At 42.5% G+C, this 20000-nt stretch overlaps 1 protein-coding gene across 7 annotated transcripts in view; it reads right to left on the reverse strand.

The window, feature by feature from the left end:
* The window catches only part of LOC147028344 (CYFIP-related Rac1 interactor B-like), a 69933-nt gene that overhangs the window by 67 nt on the left and 49866 nt on the right, over positions 1-20000 (reverse strand). For all 7 annotated transcript variants that reach the window (XM_085878661.1, XM_085878660.1, XM_085878657.1 and 4 more), the window contains 6 exons: positions 9356-9433; positions 7033-7149; positions 6794-6873; positions 2174-2300; positions 673-747; positions 1-561 (listed from right to left, as the gene is read on the reverse strand). The exon at positions 1-561 is cut by the window's left edge and continues 67 nt beyond it. In XM_085878661.1, the coding sequence (XP_085734787.1) occupies positions 502-561; positions 673-747; positions 2174-2300; positions 6794-6873; positions 7033-7149; positions 9356-9433 (537 nt within the window). In that variant the 3' untranslated portion in view covers positions 1-501. The remainder of the gene's footprint in view (positions 562-672; positions 748-2173; positions 2301-6793; positions 6874-7032; positions 7150-9355; positions 9434-20000) is intronic.

Raw genomic sequence — 20000 nt, forward strand, 5'->3', positions numbered from 1 at the left:
AATATATGAAATGGTGACCTGGGGAACTTTTGGAAAGTTAGGCGAGTTGGCATGGGATGACGTAAATATATCTGCTGAGTCAATGGCTGCCCCAAGTGGCAGTCTAATAGGGGTAGAGTTTAACAGTGCTCCAAAACAGACAAAACAGTCTTTGTCGATCCTTTGAAAAAATTGTTTTATCAATACTATTGCCCTGAGCTGGGAATGTCACCGTAGCCACAGGTTTCTCAGAAAGAGCACCAATGTTATTACTATAAGACAAATCTTTGACAAACGGAGGAAATTGGACAATTAAAATAGGGGGGTAGATACATCGTGATGATGATAATTATTATCCAAGTCTTTCTGATGGAATTGAGCCCATCTTACTTGATAATGATTTCGAAGTTATGGTGGATTCGTTTTTAGTTCACTATTGTTAATATTATTTCTGTACACAGGACAAGCAGTTGAGGAAGAAGAAAAGGGGGAATGTGGAATCATCTTGAAAGCAAGACGGTGTCACTGCAACATGCTGCGGATCTGCTTGCAGCTTGACTCATCATTGATATGCCGCGTGGTGTACCTGTGGGAGGTGAGGATATCACATTAGTGTGGTGGTAAATTAGCTTGCACATCAAGCCAATTTTAATAAGAAGTGGTATCGCCTGATGGGAAGTACATATTATGTAGGTACCTGAGAGCGTTCATCAGAGCTTCCACATTTGCAGCGGGCTGCTCCTTGAGCACACGGATGCACCCTTTCATCTGCACGTATCGCACAATCAAGCAGTCAGTCACACAGAAAATGAGGTCTCCTTCATCGATAGACAGAATGAGAAATCTCTGTTCAGAGCATTATCTCAACCAGCTAGTCTGGATAAATGACCATGGGACAGATGGAACACCTATCAATTAATTTCATCCATTTTCAACTTTTCTCTGATTTTTTTTTAATTTACGCACACATTGGAGTTGATATTGATGTTTTGTGCAGTTGGATCAAAAGTGGCACGATGTGGAGTGATTGAGCACACTCCACGAATATTAAGGGCTCTGGGTGTACACACCATCTTGCCTTTAATTGTTCATCTGCCTCTTAAGCCAGCAGTATCCTGGCCAACTTTTAAATGTTATTACTCACCAGCCCAACAGAAGTTGTTGCCAAAATAAAACGAAAGAAATTTACAACTCATTCGCATAATTGTGGTTGTTGAAGTTGGATACACAGCATAAATGATGCCTTAGCATATAGGCCAAGGCCGTCAACAAGTGGGGACGATTTTGCTTTTCATGTCAACAAAGGACATAACAGTTGCAACTTGCAACACACAACTTGAGATCTGCAGCCCCACATACAGCTGCCATGCAAAAAGTCTGACAAAATAATTGGCAAAACAAAGATGTTCGCTCATGCACGTGACAGCGAGGATTTGAATCGTGGGAAAGCTAGAATTTGGAAATGAAATAACATATTCACTTTAATGTCACAGATGTTGGACATTTCAACTGTTTTCCTTTTATACAAGCTTTATCATAGTATACTTCATCGAGAGCCGACAGGATCGTCGAGAGATATTCACATTAGCCTCTGAATGTATCAGAAAGCAAACATTTGAGATAACAAATAATTATACGTATGCTGAAATCGCACTCGCAACGTTTTTTCACGAGGGGTGCTTGGACCACATCGTTGATCATGTGGACAAATGCAAACATTTGAGATAACAGATCCTCCACTTTGTGGCAACTTGTGTGCATTTGCCTAACCACACTGGTTTCCATGGCCAATCCAAAATGGGAAGTCTCCAAGCGACACCTGGTTGCAGTGTGACCGAGGTACAAGATCCTTCAGGATTTATCCCGTTTTCCTGATCCAAACAAAATGGCTGAGATCTTTGTAATAAGTACTCCCTTCTGGTCATTATTATTATGAACGAGGGTTATGCAGTATCAAAGGACAAAGGGATTTATTAATGAATGGAGATTTCAGTGAAGGAATAAAATAACTCAGAAGATATTACATGAGCTGTCAGCGTCAAATCCAATATAATGTCTCTTAATTTTTGCAGAAAGGTTTTGAAATGTCAAGAAACGCTTCAACGATGATAATTATCTCTGGCAAATGGATCCTGAAGGGTTGCAACGAGAAAACAAAAAACAATGGTGAGTGACAGGTATCCGGAAGACCCACGTCTATTTTGGAGGTTCTGGCAAAGGCACCCACAGGGTGCACATGGTCGTACAAGATGATTACACCGACCATTACTCGTAGGCAGAAGCTTTCCGTCTCGGGACTCGCAAAGCGCCCACGATATTCTCTGCACAGGGGAGAAGAAAAATGGTTGTATCGAGAGTATGTTCCTGGACAACACCACTGCCACCCCCGGAACCCCGTTACCCACACCCCATCTTCATTCATCGGCATCACTGTCACACAATTCAGTTTCAAGAAATGCACACCATTGGTAAACACAAATAATGGTGTTCTCCATTAACGTCTCCAATCCCCATATTCCTCGGTCTCTCCATGGCTTTCCCTCACTTATTATTAAGAACCATAAGCCTGGTGTTGGCTTAGTGGTTAGGGTGGCGGATTGGGATCCCAGGGTCCTAAGTTCAAGCCCCGTTTGCTGCTGAATTAACACCAGGGGGTTGACTCAGCCTGTCATCCTTCCGAGGTCGGCGAAGTGAGTACCAGTGTACTGGTCCCGATGTATGCCCCGGTTAGAATAGGTGTACCATATCCCTGTGTGTCGTAAGAGGCGACCAGGGTTGGCGTGAGGAAGGGCATCCGGCCATAAAACATTGCCTCAAGAAAAAGCCAAACCCCTGCACAGCAGGGAAAAATGGCTGTAAAAACGGTCTTTTTTATGATTGAGAACCAGATGAGAGCTTTGGCCTCAAGTGGTAACTGCTTAGACATGTTTGTGAAAGTGCTACTTGAATGGAGATATTTTGCCTAACCAATTACGATGCTCAAAACAACTGCAATAACCAAATAATCAGGAATTCTTTGTTGCTATAGCATTGGCTGTGTTCCAAAAAGATCTGGCCAACGTTGGTTGTTAATGTATTTAGAACCACAAATGATAAAATGAAACCCCTTAGTTTAAATGACACAGAAACTCATAAAGTTTTGTACACATGGTAAATGCACTTCAATGTGAGCTCAGTTTGTCACTTGCATGAGATCAAGGCAGTACATGAGTTGCCATGTATCCTCCGCAAAGAAAAACAGAAGCATGCTGAGCTGAACATGGCAAGAACTTGTGTACCACCTTGATGTTCTGTGTGTGACAAATGGAGCTCATGTTGAAGTGTATTGATGGTGTCAACAAAACTTTATGAGTTTCTGTATCATATAAACCAAAGGGTATCATTGTATCATTTGTGGTTCGAAATATATTAACAACCAAAGTTGTCCATGTCTTTTTGGAACACACTGTATATTTTACGGTCTTGCTCTCATGGGGGTACTCGGACACACACTTTTGGAAATAAAGTCTTGGGACAGGAAGGAAACATGTTGGGCTATTATTTCATAACTTTTTTTGATTCCGAATAAAGTGTTGGTCTGCCTTTGACATCAAGCACAGCTCGGACTCATTATTAATCTTTTGTAGATAAGGCTGAAGAGTTTATGCTTTGTATTCCACTCATCGGCCAAATCTGCATCTGAACATTAACCAAAACATAATCGGCTTGTTCGTCTCACCAAACCAATTCATCCACCAACTTTTGTCATTTGTCCACGACGTTTTGAAATATCGTGATATATATATATATATATATATATATATATATATATATATATATATATATATATATATATATATATATATATATATATATATATATATATATATTTGGCACTATCTTTCAATAGTGAAGAATCACTTGAAAAATTTAAAATTCTCATATCCAGATCTGAAGTCAGATCTTCACCAAAATCTAATCATTTCATCCTTGTCACACACCCAACCTGTTCACCAAATTTCCTCCGAATATGCACATAACGTTTTGATATATCTTCCTCACAGATAGACAAACAGACAGAAGGAGTGATAACATGAAGCCTCTGTCCACCTTTTGTGGCAGAGGTTAAAAAAAATGCTTTTTAAGGTTCTTGGACTTACAGGTTAACCTAAAGGTATGCACACTCGTCTCTGAGCTCGCAGGGATTTGGAATTCAGAGTGCCATGGTATCATCAACGTCCACCAACTAATGCTGGCAGATGGGACACCCAGTTCAACGTCCATCTGAGCGACAGCACTCACATTGATGCATCATCCTGCTAGCAAGACACCGGAATGACAGTTTCTACCTGGGCTGAGAGTCAAACCCAGGATAGACAGCTTAAAGGCAAATGTGTATACCTCAAGGCTATCCTGCCAGCTGTCAACACCTCCTGCACAGGTTTTCAAATCACACGCTGCTGGGAAAAATCTGGATAAACTGATTGGGAATGTCCTGTCCCAATACTCTTGGGAATACAGTGCATGCTATTATACACAGGATGAGATACGTTTACGTCAATAACAATGGCATTAAAGAGGACAAATAAACAAGTTATAAGAGACTTGGGTCGCAACATCACGAGGAAAATGTTTGTATGCGAACATCAAGAAGGCTGCCTAACATCGATGACGAGTGAAAGATCTGAGGATTGGCAACTCTAGATTATAAGGTAGGAGAAAGAAAAGTGGAAAAAAAATAAATGATATCTTCAAACCACTCGCCTTCATAGTAGTGGTTTTACATTATGTGACAACTGCCGTTAGACGATCAGATGTGACACATTGGCGAAGTTTTGCGTGTCCTGCAGGAGGCGCTCATATCGTATTGCTTGAACAAGAACACCCAAAATGTAAACGATATATTTGGGGTCTTTGAGGGTATAAAAGGACCTTTGAATCTGGGTCTTTCATGCTTACAATGACTTGATCTACTAAATTTAAAATACCATACTCAAAATCATCAAAAATCATCATTAAAATCATCCATTCCAGAATCCATGCACACACAGCTGACCCTTCATTTTAAACTTTATTTGATTAACTGAATTTTCGAAATTTCGATTTGAGATAAAGAAATCATCTGTGAAATGAACATCCTTGTGAATATTATGATATCGTGTACGAGTCAACAACAAAGACAATGTTAGACCGTGAAAGTAGTGGAGTCTATCGATATAAATGCAGCAAAGCCCACTCTACATCATCCGTGCGAGCATCACAAATACCGAATCATCCATTTCTGAAATAGACCTCATCGCAGATGGGTTGGTGACAACTGTTTTTCTTTTCTCCTCCTTTTCACCGGTTTAGCTCGATCTGTCCTCCCTGGGTCCTCCAGGACACATGTTCTTCCAGTTACCTCCTCTTGGGTCGAACCCCCAAAATCAAGGCTCATCCCACACCTTCACTCTTTTGTTCCTCTTTTGTCTTATAGTCATGCTCGAGAGTTCACGAATGCAATGTCTCATCGTTTTTGTACAACACCCAATCAGTACAACATACTTGGGTTTTAACCAGAACCAGATATCCATGACCAATCTGAGCGATTAACGATATAAAGCTCTCAATACCGATTGGAATTTAAGAGATTATCTCTGTGCCAGTTGGTTTTAAGAGAGGAAATTACATGCACAAAGGTGTCTATTGATGTATTTTTGCTGCATGTGATTTATACACGAACTCTTCCATGAGTCTTTGATCACTGAAAAAAAAAAACCAATGTCACCCGCATGGTGACCCGTATCTTGCCAAAAGGTGACCAAGTGTGACTTCTTTAAGGTCACACTGAGGTGAACAGAGCTGCTATCCACCAGAAGCGACTCCTTGAGGAATATCTGCCTACGAGAGATTCCGATGAGAATCGTTCTACAGAGTATCCATGAAAAATATGCGTTTGCCTCATAACGTCACCAAATGACGTCATAATGTCTCAAGCTTGACATATCGAGAAAGCACTCATCGAGGTGTTCAATTTGAGGTACTACACGATATGGTTCCTAAAACTTGAAAATTTAACCTTGGGGTCAAATATGTTTGACCTAAGGCGCTAACCATGAAGGTCAAGGCCAATCGCCACCAAAAATTAATCAGCTGAGCGCCAGACCATGAACTATATTCCCATGAAGTTTGAAGACGATCCGATCAAAATTACTCAAAAAAATAAGGGTTTCGTCGACTCCCCTGATTTGCGACAAAGTGACCTTGACCTTTGACCTTGACCTTCAAAATTTTGTGCACTGAAAGGGACCTCTATAGGCCTCTGATATGCGAAGTTACAAAAATTTCCAATGATAACTGTGCTCTGCAGAGTGATTTATACGTGATTACAGAAAAAAAAAAAACATATGAAGGTCAAGGCCAATCGCCACTAAAAATTAATCAGCTGAGCGCCAGACCATGAACTATATTCCCATGAAGTTTGAAGACGATCCGATCAAAATTACTCAAAAAATAAGGGTTTCGTCGACTCCCCTGATTTGCGACAAAGTGACCTTGACCTTTGACCTTGACCTTCAAAATTTTATGCGCTGAAAGGGACCTCTATAGGCCTCTGATATGCGAAGTTAAAAAAATTTCCAATGATAACTGTGCTCTGCAGAATTTTTTATACGTGATTACAGACAAACAAACAAACAAAAAAATAAAAATAAAAAAAAACATACAAGCTGACTAACATATCTTGCAAAAACTTCGTTTTGGCAAGATAATTAATGCGTTTCAACTTGTGTTTTATCCTGACCAGCATTTCACTCCAATTAACATTCAATGACGTCGTCAAAGGATGTTGACTCACGGCATCTCCAGCATGACTTTGCATACTCCCGCCATGGTACAGAGACAATCAGTGGTGTTCTCCAGCGGAAGGTTCTTGTTCTGTTATTAGGAGGAGAAGAGATGCAGTGACTAAAGTATTGTTGATTGTTGTAACAATTCACAATGCAGAAAGTATGACGGCGCTTAAAGAAGAAAAAAAAGAGAGAAAGCATTTAACAATGCCGAACCTCACCAGGTTATGAAAGGGAGGGACCTTACCTCGGCCACGAAGCGTGAAGTTGTGTCGCTCAAAGTTTTCAACATGGGTGTTGCCTCAGCGTAGAACAGTGACATACGGTTTGCCATCTCGTTGGTGACATCCACGTCGCACACAGACTGCAAAGATGACAACAGCATCTTGGGTGCAAACACCAAGTCGATTTCATCTAAACATAAGAATAAAGAGGTACTACAGACAAGCCGGTAGGCGGCGATGGGTGGCCGAGCATGGAAACTATAAGATATAGAGCAAAATGGATGTCATATAGCGGATAGGGAATCACGTTAAGATTATGCATATCAAATCTCATCCAGTTCCATCTACTGATAGCTACTCGGTATCCATTTAAATGAAAAGTACCGAAAATGCGGTTTGAAATCGAAATCCCCAAAGTTCGAGGAGGTGCTGTGGGTGAACAAAGATCTAAATCGAAAATCCGGCTTGATCGTCTGTGCACAATGTATTCCAGACGATTAGTGTGAATTTTCATGACCATCCGACCATAACCCTAGGAGGAGTAGCATTTGGCGCGAACGCACCTCCAGCTCTCGCATATTATCGATTTTTTCACTAATTGACCTTTGACCCCTGACCTAAGCGAAATCGGTCAATATGTCCTGAGGCAAAGTTGTAGTACTCATTGAGTATCATGAACCTGCAAAGTTTCATTCGTATCGATGCACTCACCTGGTCGCTAGGGGGGCCTTCAATTTTTGCCAATTTTCGCGCATACCCTAATTGTAGGGGCGCTGCGGGTAAAGTATTCCATATATCACAAAAACCGGATTATATTTAATGGAGCATCACCTGTAGATCATTCGTGCCAAATTTCATAACCCTACGTGGGATAATGGCTTTCGGAATTGATTTCGCGTGAACGGTACCGATTTTGCAGGTTTTTCGGTTGTTGCTAGGGAACCAAAGCGTCCCTAGCAACCATCACAATTTCCAAAGCACGTGGTCATAAGATGTACCTACCACCTGAGTTTGATCAAAATCCGCCCACGTTTACTACCAATTATGCTGATGACAAACGAACAAACATCCAAACAAACAGACAGAATTACTGACAATAAGGGTCACCTATTTCGGCGACCCAACAACTGAACAATAAGGGTGGACTTGTGAAATGGTGCGCATGCGAAAGGATGCGCACGAAGCGAAAAGCGGGGTGCAGCAATTGGTTGCCTTTATAATGTCTTGTTTGTGATGGCACGGCGCGGCACGGCATGGCACTACACGGCTCTGCGTTTACTGTGATTGCGATAACTCACGATTGCTTTCAGATATCTTCATCAAACTTTACCAGAGGATTCCGAAGGATAAAAGTAAGGCTGTCAATGTTTTTTGACTCTACATGTCAAAGGTCAAGGTGAGAGTGACATCATTTGCATGGTTTTCGTCAAACCTGTCAAGCTACGGCCTGACGCCTTCTTGTCCGTCTGTCGGTCTATCCGTTAAAGGCGTCGGTCTGTTAGCGAGGAACTACTTAATTCCAATTGAATTTTATTTTTTTTAAACATTGCAGAACATAAATCGGAACATGAATCGGAACACAAACCTGCAGTTTATCAATATTTTGGCTCTGAATTTGACAAATTGAACGGAATCTTGTCCCAATCAAGCATGCACACAGAATAGTAAGGTACAGTAATTATTTTAAGACATCTGCGTGTTAGGCAGTCAAACAAAATTGAAAATCGATGCCAAACAGGAAACGTACTGTTTTTAGGGATGTCATGAATGACACAAACAAGCACAAATAACTAATTCAACGTGTTAAATAAGGTGTTGTAAAAGACGGTGCATCAACGACGGTAAACTTCAGAATTTTTTTTTTCTACAGCCTTTAAAACCTGTATTTTATTTCAATTGAATTATGTACTTGAACACTGCAGACCACAAATCACCTTTTTATCTATCCCAAAAAACCTCCAGTTTAGCAGTACTTAGACAAAATATTACGCCATTTTATATCATCTTGACGAATGGAATTTGCCGCCCGTTCTCTCAACATTGGGGAATATCGAGATTCATACAAAACCATGGCTCTAAGGAAATGTAGCTCATACTTGGAAACAAAGCAAGAGTTTAAAAGAGCCTTCCCATGTCCTTTTTCTCAAGACTGCACGGGCCTGGTAAGGTGTTCTATGAACTCTCCAGCTTCATGATGTGGTATGTTGATTGAACTCTGATGGTAGTTTTGTGAGGTGGATGCATCACCAAACTGTGAGGGTACCTATTGTGAAATGGTACACATAACCAAACTGGGAGGGTACGTATTGTGACCCACAGGTAAAGCCCAACTTTGCCTGTACATACCTTCGCACTGCGCATTCTCATTCGACTGAGAGTTCGCCTGTAGTAACTGAAGTCGTTCTGGATTGCTGGATTCGTCATCTGTGAACAAGAAAATGTGCACATCACACTGCACTCTCGCACACAGAGAAAGTCCACAAATACCACAAGAGACGAGGAGGATATCTCAAAAAGTTGTGGACGGATTCAGATGAAATTTGGTGGGCAGGTTTGTTGTGTGACAAGGACGAACTGATGAGATTTTGGTGAGTTGTATGACTAGCTACGACGATGAGTATTGTGAAGATCTATGACTAGCTCTGAGTTATCCTATCAGCCCAGCAGTGATGTGCACAAAAGCAAAATGATTAACGATGCTCATCTGTCAAAGATGGTGAGCATCTTGTTCTGCTCGCATTTGGGAGAATTTTGAATACATTCACACCAAGTCCAAAAGGCTTCTTGGACCAATTAGTTGCAACATTGACCTGTTGCGCTTGTCCAACAAGGGCTGAGACAATGAAGTGGTGTCTCTCGGAGTGCAATAATCATGTTGACCAATCTTTACAAAGACAAAGCTGCAAAAGGTTAGAATCCTAGCAACCTTATAGCAGAACTGTGTGCATGTGGTGTGCTCCAATTTCAAATAAAATGACCACAAAACAATGCCATTGTCAAACAACGATTATTTAGGATTTATGGATTGTTCAACTTTTGTGCTTTTAAGCAATTTATTGTGTCTTAATGGTTTAACGACTTTCTCACATCATATATCAATTCACCAATTATAATGTAGGAAACATGTAGGGAGCTACATCGGTTGACAAATGTTGCTCCAGCTCAGGTGATGGCTCCCTGGGCTGTGAAATACTCTGACAACCATTGTTTGCTCTGCCTACAACTGATTATTCCCACCTTGTGGGGTTGGCTGGGTTAGATTGCTTCTACCCTGAGTGTTGCAGTAGTAGTAGTAGTAGTAGTAGTAGTAGTCGTAGTAGTCGTAGTAGTTCCTCAGTGGTGTAATGGTTAGACGTTGGAGCATCTGCTCTGATTTTGGGAGCTCGGCAGCTTAAACCCTGGCCGAGTCATACTAAAGACTTAAAATGGAATGTGCTGCTTCCTTGCTTGACGGTCAGTGTTTTAATAAGGATAAGGCATGGACAAACAACCATAGGTTGGCACCCGTTGTGCATCCACTGTGCATGCTCGATGGGCATAATGACCTCCTCCTGCATTGAAGTTGCTTGTTAGGGAATTCATATTTAAATATATCTCTTCACTACTACTACTACTACTACTACTACTACTACTACTACTCTAACAGTACCAATTAGTTCCACCTCATTGTGGAGTCTGCATTAGGGAAATGTTGGCCCAGGTCTTTCATGAACCAGTTGGCCAGACCTGATGTTCAACTGAAGGCAACTTGGGCATTAGTTTGTAATTTGTTCAGGGTGTTGGCGATAACTCACCAAATTTTCACAAAAAGCACCGTGGAATTTTTCATGTCGCCAAATTGATTCGAGTAGACGGGACAACCAACTTAACGTCTATCCGAGGGACAGTGCACTTTGTGATGCAATGTCCTGCTTTGCAAAACACCAATCTGATAGTTTTTCGTCAGGTCAGGAATTATAGCCAGACTTGGCAGTTCAAAGGTTAAGTCTTTGTTTTCTATACAAGGTCTACGCTCGTGGAAGGGAACGGTCACAGAGAAATGGCAGTGTAGCCATAGGTGGACACAATGGGCAGGGGAATCAACAAACATGAAAAGAGGGGAAGGAGGGAATAAAACACAATAAGCTAATGTGACGAGGGCATAAAATGAAGTCCCTTGTCGCACATTCACTCCACAAAGCAATGACAAAATGGCCTATTTGTGGCACGAAGCAACACCTTACATTCTTGGTAATGTGAGTCATGATGCATAATTATGTACCTATTCAGAGCACCAAGCCTTGTGGTTGATTTGTGGCAAGAGGAACCCCACAAGGTACGTTCGTGGTACAACACCCTTCGGGGGTAATTTTTTTGATCGGCAGCTTCACAAGATTTATCCAGATAGCCTGATTACAAACAGGAGTGGTAATGATTGTACAGTTGCTCCATATCTGGATGTGCTGGTTGGAGTTGGACGGAATGGTTTTAGTACAAGCGTACATCATAAAGTAGATGATTTCAGTTTCCCGGTAGTCTTGTACACCTTTCCAGGTCGCAACGTACCAATTAAAATGGGTTACAATGTCTTTTCATCTCAACTACTTAGATTTGCAAGAATTTGTTAAGTCAAGGATGATTTTGTGAAACGTGGTGAGAAGGTTTTTTTCAATTATGTCAAACAAAGGATATTTGGCTGATTGTTTGATCAGGTCTTGTGAGAATGTCTTTGGACTCCATCGTCACCTTTTGTTTAAGTTTGGTTGGTTTTCATGTGAACAAGTTCCCATTGCATTGCATTTGATCTAATAATAATTAATTAATTATTTTAGTGACGTAGATTCTTCAATTGATGTTATTCGTTAAACATATATACAGTATGTGTAAATAAAATAAATAAGTAAACAAGAAAAATCCGTCGTGCAGAGCACGATACTTCCAAGATCCACCCCCCACCCCCTCCAAAGGTTGCCATGGAAACATCAAATTGTCCATTTCATCAATATTAAAATTGACAATCTTAATCAAAACTTTGATCAAGCGAGGAGCAGGAGCACACTTCAGATAGAGGACACGGTGAGAGGGCAAGTTGGTAGGCAAGGAAGCGGAACCGGCGTAATTCCGAAACCCGTCTCTAATTTGTCATGGAAAGAGTTAAAGGCAGAGGTACGTAGGTTGACGGTAAAGGAGCATATTGAGGAGCAGTTTATAAGGTCAGTGCAGATGGGAGTGAAAGGTGTATGGAGATTCCTTCTTGATACTAGTCCAAAGTTGATGCAATTTGTGATTGGTACAGCTTATGACACGGCAGCCTCTCCAGCCAATCGGAAGAGGTTGGGGTTCAGTGAGACCGACTTGTGTGCATGATATCATGAGAGGGTGATGACAGCACACATTCTGGCTGGGTGCCCCATGAGTGTAAAACAAGGCTGCTCTACATGGAGGCAGAATCGTGTTTTGCAAATCATTGCAGAGGCTTTTAAAACGAGAGTCATTGTGCATCATGACAAGTGGAGGCCACAATCTAGCGTCCCTGTGATAAAATTGGTCAGACGAGGTGAGGCACCCCAATGTCAGAGAAAATTGGTGCAGAATAGATAATCGCATCTCTACGGGGCTGCAGACTAGAAAGTTTTGTGCAGACTTGGGAGAGAAGCTTGTCTTCCCAAATGACATCTGCGTAACTCCCATGCGACCGGATATCCTCGTGTGCTCTGCTGAAAAGAGATCTGTTATTAGGATTTAATTAACAGTCCCCAAAAGAAGGGGGGATGCAATTGGCCCACGAGAGGAAGATGGATAAACATGAGGATCTCCGTGTGGAATGTGAGATAAGGGATTGGAAGGCAGAGTTCTGGCCTGTGGAGGTTTAGCGGAGAGGGTTCGTGTCAGAGTGCCATCTGTGTCAGAGTGGTGACTTGTCCAGGATTGTGCCAAACAGCCGAGGAGTCTGCTTAGGTAGCACCAACGCTCTGCACAGAGTATGGTCCCAAATGGATGGAATGGATCAAAAAGGCTCAATTTTTAGAGAGAGTGGCATGCAGTGCAACTGAAAAAGCATCCCTTCACCTGTGGCTGTGAAGAGAGGAGTATGTGTGGGCTTTCACCCGCAAATAATACTACATGGATTAAGATGATGCACTGACTATTCTGTATCTCTGTGGAAATGGAGAATTACATAAACAGCATAAATATTATGTGCTCTTTATTAACAGGTTCGGTTTTGAGGATTTGTCCGGCGAGGACCAAACGCGTTTCAGCACACATGCTTCAGAAACGAATCTTTTAACATCTTATCACACCCTGGCCATTGATGAAGAGTGTGGACAGCTGCCTGTTAAGTTTTTTCCCACCTCCTTCCCCCCGCCCCCCTTTATGACTTCCTCCCCTGACGGTGTGTGTACCCTGTTTGCCTTTGGGGTATTGAAACATACATTTATAGATGTATGAAATAAAGGAGATACAGTGCTCCCTCACCTATCGCGGTTAATGCGTTCCAGACCCACCCGCGATAGGTGAAAATCCGCGAAGTAGAAACCACATATTTATTCAATTATTTAAATATATTTAAACACATTTTAAACGTATTTTAAACCATTATACAGCATCCACACACTCTTATTAACCTTCCCCACACACATTTAAAAAAAAAAAATTAAAAATTTTCATCGGAAATGAGACTTTCATGGGGCTGCAAAGCCTAAGACCAAAAATTATTTTTAAAATACTATATTGTACTATAAAATATAAAAAAACGTATTATGGGTACTGACCAATGAAGATATGACGATGATGATGATAGCTGTGCAGTACTGATGACGATGAAGATGACGATGATGACATGAATGTAGTACTGCACAGCCAAGAAGAGCATTAAATCTCTTCTACTGGAGGATTTGAAAACCCGCGATGTAGTGAAGCCGCGAAAAGTGAACTGCGATATAGCGAGGGAGCACTGTATTTACATTAAAAAAATAAATAAATAAAATAAAATAAATAAGAAAGCAAGAAAAAGACGTCGTGCAGAGCACGATTCTTGCAAAGTCTGCCCCACCCCCTTCCAAAAGTTGCCATGGATACATCAAATTGTCCATTTCATTAAGATTAAAATTGGCAATCTTAATCAAAGCTCAGGTCAATTGGATGAAAATTGATTATTTTTCAGATTGAAATTGATGATTTTCGAAGTTTGACCTTGAGCTGACCTTTTGACCTCAAAAATAGTTGGTTTCCAAATTCATCGATGCACTATGCAATTGCTGCTTATTCTCCAGGTTAATCAGATGAAAAATGATGATTTTTCAGATGAAAATTGATGATTTTAGAAGTTTGACCTTGAGTTGACCTTTGACCTTGTGATCTCAAAAATAGTTAGTTTCCCAATTCAGTGATGGACTTTGCAAATCCTGTTCAACTTTCAAGTCAATCGGATGAAAAATGTCGATTTTAGAAATATGACCTCAACATGATCTTTGACCCCAAAATAAATAAGCTTCTCAGTTGAGACTACTTTGACAACTTGATGAAGTTTCATGATCGGTTTAGAATTGTGACCTGTCGGCGATTGACAAACAAACTGACATCATAACAAAATCAACTGACCAATATACTTGAAAAATCTTCGACTTTGCAAGTATTAAATATCAAATATTATTGCATTATAAACATTATATTGCATTATTGAAATGCATTATAAACTAGAAGGGCACGCGGTGGAGTGCATACCTCCGCCACGTAATGCCTGATCCACGAGAACATATCTGGCCCAATACATTTTTGAAATATCATGCCATACAGTACTGTATCGTTTTTGGCCCGATCTCTCAATCGTGAAGAATCACTTTAAAAATTAAATAATTCTCGTATCCGAATCCGGAATCGGATTTTCACCAAAATCGAAAAATTTCTTCCTTGCGACAGCCCCAACCTGTCCACCAAGTTTCGTCCAAATCCGTCCACAACTTTTGAGATATCGTGCTATATATTAGTTTAGCATCTGTGGTAAAGCATCACTTAAAAAATTCTAGTAGTTGGATCCGGATCCGGATCTTCCCCAAAAATTGAATCAATTCTTCCTTGTCACACACCCAATGTGTCCACCAAGTTTCATCCGAATCTGCACACAACTTTTTGAGATATCCTGTACACAGACAAACAAACAGACAGACAAGCCGGTAGGCGGCGATGGGTCGCCGAGCAAGAAAACTATAAGATATAGAGCAAAATGGATGTCATATAGCGGATATGGAATCACTTTAAGATTATGCATATCAAATCTCATCCAGTTCCATCGACTGATAACTACTCGGTATCCATTTAAATGAAAAGTACCGCAAATGCGGTTTGAAATCGGAAATCCCCAAAGTTCGAAGGGGTGCTGTGGGTGAACAAAGATCTAAATTGAAAATCCGGCTCGATCGTTTGTGCACAATGTATTCCAGACGATTAGTGTGAATTTTCATGACCATCCGACCATAACCCGAGGAGGAGTAGCATTTGGCACGAAGGCACCTCCAGCTCTCGCATATTATCGATTTTTGCACCAATTGACCTTTGACCCCTGACCTAAGCGAAATCGGTCAATATGTCCTGAGGCAAAGTTGTAGTACTCATTGAGTACCATGAACCTGCAAAAGTTTCATTCGTATCGATGCACTCACCTGGTCGCTAGGGGGCCTTCAATTTTCGCCAATTTTCACGCATACCCTAATTGTAGGGGGCACTGCGGGTAAAGTATTCCATATATCACAAAAACCGGAATATATTTAATAGAGCATCACCTGTAGATCATTCGAGCCAAATTTCATAACCCTACGTGGCATAATGGCTTTTGGAATTGATTTCGCGTGAACGGTACCGATTTTGAAGGTTTTTCAGTTGTTGCTCGAGAACCAAAGCGTCCCCAGCAACCATCACAATTTCCAAAGCACGAGGTCATAAGATGTACCTACCACCCGAGTTTGGTCAAAATCGGCCCACGTTTACTACCAATTATGCTGATGACAAACGAACAAACATCCAAACAAACAGACAGAATTACTGACAATAAGGGTCACCTATTTCGGCGACCCAACAAACAAACAGAAAAGGGTGAAAACATGACCTCCTTCACCTTCGGTGGTGGAGGTAATAAACATTAAAATAATATGTTGGTGGTTGCTAGGATACGCAGTGCAGCATGTTAAAATCGGTTATTGATGATGGTTTGAATATTTGAATGACAGTGAGAGTCGATGGTTCGATGGAGGTGCTGTGTAATGGACATGCCTACAAGGTAAAGTGTTTATCCCTTAATTTATTATCCTATAAAGTGATACCCGATTAAAGTTAGTCATATGGAGGAACACTTTAAATATGTTATAATTAAATAAGTTTGAACAAGACCATTGCATTGATGTGTTCACCGACTGTCTGGACACAACTTTGAGATTGTGGGTCCATCGATGTTGAGTAATCGACTGATGTGGACCTGCGACCGGGGTTGTGGATCCGCCGTTTGGAGAGGTTCTCGGCTGAAAGGATCGAAACCTCGATGAAAAACGGTGCCCAGCTGATGATACGGGCATTTGGGAAATCAGTAAATTGCTTATTAGTCAAGGTTATAACTTCAAATAAAACAGCTTTTGTAAGTACTTACCAGGACATAATATATACGTGCGAGTGAGTGAGTGAGTGAGTGAGTGAGGCTTATCCTGTGTACTCTCACCTTGGACTATTATTAAACTGCTAAGCAACCATAGCAATATCTCATTTATTTCCGAGACATAAATCTTCCTTCGATTGGACCAGATTCAGTGGAGTCATGGTTCACGTGTCTGCTCCGAGTCTGGGAGGTTGGAAGACCGAACCCTGGCCGAGTCGTACCAAATAGCTCAAAAATTGTGCGTGCTGCTTCCTTGCTTGATGCTCAGTATTTAAAAAGGACAAACAACCATAGCTTGGCAACCATAGTGCAGGCTTGATGGTTTTAATGGCTTCCTCCTGCATTGAAGCCTGACATTCGCCTGACATTCGACTGAAGGTGGTTCCGCAGATATTTGTGATTTGTTGAGGGTGTTGGCGATAATTCATCTACTCTTCGCAAAAGACACCGTGGGACCTTCAATATCCAGGTCAGGTCAGGTATGGAAGAATGCGCCAGAGTAGGGCGTTGCTGCGTTCACTTTCTGGCGATACTCCAGGGACCTCCGTCTGGCCATCCCCCAGACAGATGCCTGGCCCATCCCCATCTCTCTGAGATTCTGATCAACCTGATGCAACCACGAGGCACGTGGTCGGCTCATTGGCCTCCTCCACTCACGAGACTCCCTCGCTGAGAGAATCTGGTGAGCAGGATCAGCATCAGGAAAATGAGCCACATGTCCATACAGCTGACGCTCACAGACAATGCAGGTAACAAATCTCATTTGAGTCTCTCTCACCAACCACGAGTTGGACACAAGGTCCGACCAGCGATAGCCAAGGATTCTCTGAAGAGACCTTCGACCAAAGGAATCAAGTCTCCATCTCAGATCCCTGGTCAGAGTCCAAGCCTCACATCCGTAGAGCAATACTGGAAGCACCAAGGACCCTGAAAACTCGGACTTTAATTGTCGTGCACAGGCACCACCAAGCACCACCAAGCACCACATCCCATGATCCAGTGAATACATGACTCCCCAGGCCTGAACCAGATGTCCATTGACCTCTGGCTCACAGCCAGCAGCGACATGAATATCACTGCCAAGGAAAGTGAATCTCTTTGTGACCTAAGCATCCTCACCACAAACAGATACAGACAAGACAGCAGCAACCAAGATGTCACTGAAAGCCTGGATCTTAGTTTTAACCCAGGAAGCCTGACCCATCCCCATCTCTTTGAGAACTACCCTAGTGGCTCAGACTCCTCATTCAGCACCTCAAGGGGCAACCAAAAGGATATCCAGTCTCCGCAAGGATCCCTGCATCATCTGCAAAATAAAAGTCAGAGAACTTGACATTCCCAAACGATGCACCGCAGCTTGATCTCTCCAATATCCTCCCCAGAATCCATTCCAAGTGCTGAAAAGTGTGGGGGCCAAAATACACACCGGATGAACTCCAGTCACAACTGGAAATGTCAGAGATGGTACCACCACATCTCACATTACTCTCAGTATAGTACTCTCATTAATCTCATTACTATACCAGAGTAGAGTTCAGACATCAGACTGATCAGTTTTGGTGGCACCCCACGAAGACCAATAATCCTCCAGAGGGAATCCCGATTCATTGAATCAAATGCTTTACAGAGATCAACATCGGCTGCAAGCAGCCCCTGCCGAAACTCTCGTCTGCATTCGGTGAGGACCCGAATAGCAAGGATGTAGTGAAGCGTTGACTTCTTTGGTGTAAAGCCTGACTGCTCTGGGCACTGGTCCTCAAGCAGATGGTGGCAAACCCAATCAATAATTATCTGAGCAAAGACCTTGCCGGCACTGAAAGGAGCGTCACCTCCTCGGTAGTTGTTGCAGTCTTGGCGATCACCCTTCCCTTTCCAGAGAGGGACAACAAGGCCCCTCTTCCAGTCAGTTGGGATGATGCCTGTGTTCCAGGCAGAGCACAGAACTGTATGCAACGACACGAGTACAGCATTTCCACCAGCCTTGAGAAGTTCAGCATGGATGCCACAGATCCCTGGAGCTTTACCACATGGATGCCACAGACCCAGGAGCTTTTTCAACCGGTTAACCGCAGCCTGTGTTTCCACAAACTAAGGTGTGTCACAGTTGATTGGAGGGTCAGAAATAGGGATAATCACACCCCTGACATCCAACTCAACGGCTGGTGGATCAGCCTGGTACAGCCGCTCAAAGTAACCGATCCAGTGGGCCTTCACTTCTGACTCCTCTGTCAGGAGCCCACCACCCTCCGCTCTAACTGCAGTACACCGAGGGACGGGCTTGGAGGAACACAATGTGTGAATTACCCTGTGAGGAGGAAGAGAATCACATGACCACAGGTGATGCTCCACCCTCTCACAGAATCTTCACACATAGGCCTCCTTGTCCACCCTCAGCGCACGTACAGTTTTGTGCCTCAACTCCCTGAACAGCTCAGCTCTGCCATTAAGCCTGGTCCTGTGACTCTGGCCAATGGTATCCAGTGCCCCTCAGACAAAATTCTTCTTTGCCCTATGGTGAGTTCCAAGATATCCAACCATTCCAAGATGAGCCTGTGGGCGCTGAAACCATGAACCAGCCACCCTAAGTCCATGGCTTCTTGCAAAGTCAAGGAACTTAGTGCTACTCGGGTTCACAGTTCGAGACTCATGGGGACCAATACACGTCTCATAACCATCCCTATCAGTTCCAGTCAATGCATTTAAATCCCCCAAGACTAGAAGTGTATCTCGCCTGGGGCACTGATCAACCACAGACTCGAGCGTGGCATAGAATGCTTTCTTCATGGTGAGATCACTTACCTCAGTCGGAGCATATGCATTATACATAGACCAGAGAAACGACACCCAAGGAGTGACGAATCCTTCTTCTCATAAATACACTTGTTGGCTGGTGTTGTGTCAATTATCATTGGAGCCAGCTTATTTGACACAGCTACAGCAGCTCCTTGGGCATGGTAACTATCAGAGTGACCAGACCAATCGTAGGTGTAACCACCCGCCATGATCTCACCACTATCCGGTCTCCAAACCTCTGAGAGTGCTGCAATATCGATGTTCAAATGCTTGAGCTCAGATGATAAGAGTCAGGTGATCATCCTCTCTTAGCAATATTCCAGGCACCCACCCGAAGGGACCACCTCAGGTTACCCCAAGGAGACTGCCATCTGGTGGACGACACTTCAGTACAACTCTGCCACACACCACCGCAATCTGACCCGGGAAAGTTACCCCGTGCTTTTCCTCCTATCATCAAGGAATGAGGGTCCCGAAGGCTTTGCCCCAATCCCGTCATCTGGTGAGCTGCCCTGCAAAGGGTCGCAGCACAGGAGGTAATCCCACGGAATGGGTTTTCAGTTTTCTTTGGATTTA

This window comes from Eptatretus burgeri, chromosome 4 (genome assembly GCF_056783735.1).
Source record: "Eptatretus burgeri isolate ZD-2024b chromosome 4, Ebu_testis_v1, whole genome shotgun sequence".
In the NCBI taxonomy this organism is placed as follows: domain Eukaryota; kingdom Metazoa; phylum Chordata; class Myxini; order Myxiniformes; family Myxinidae; genus Eptatretus; species Eptatretus burgeri.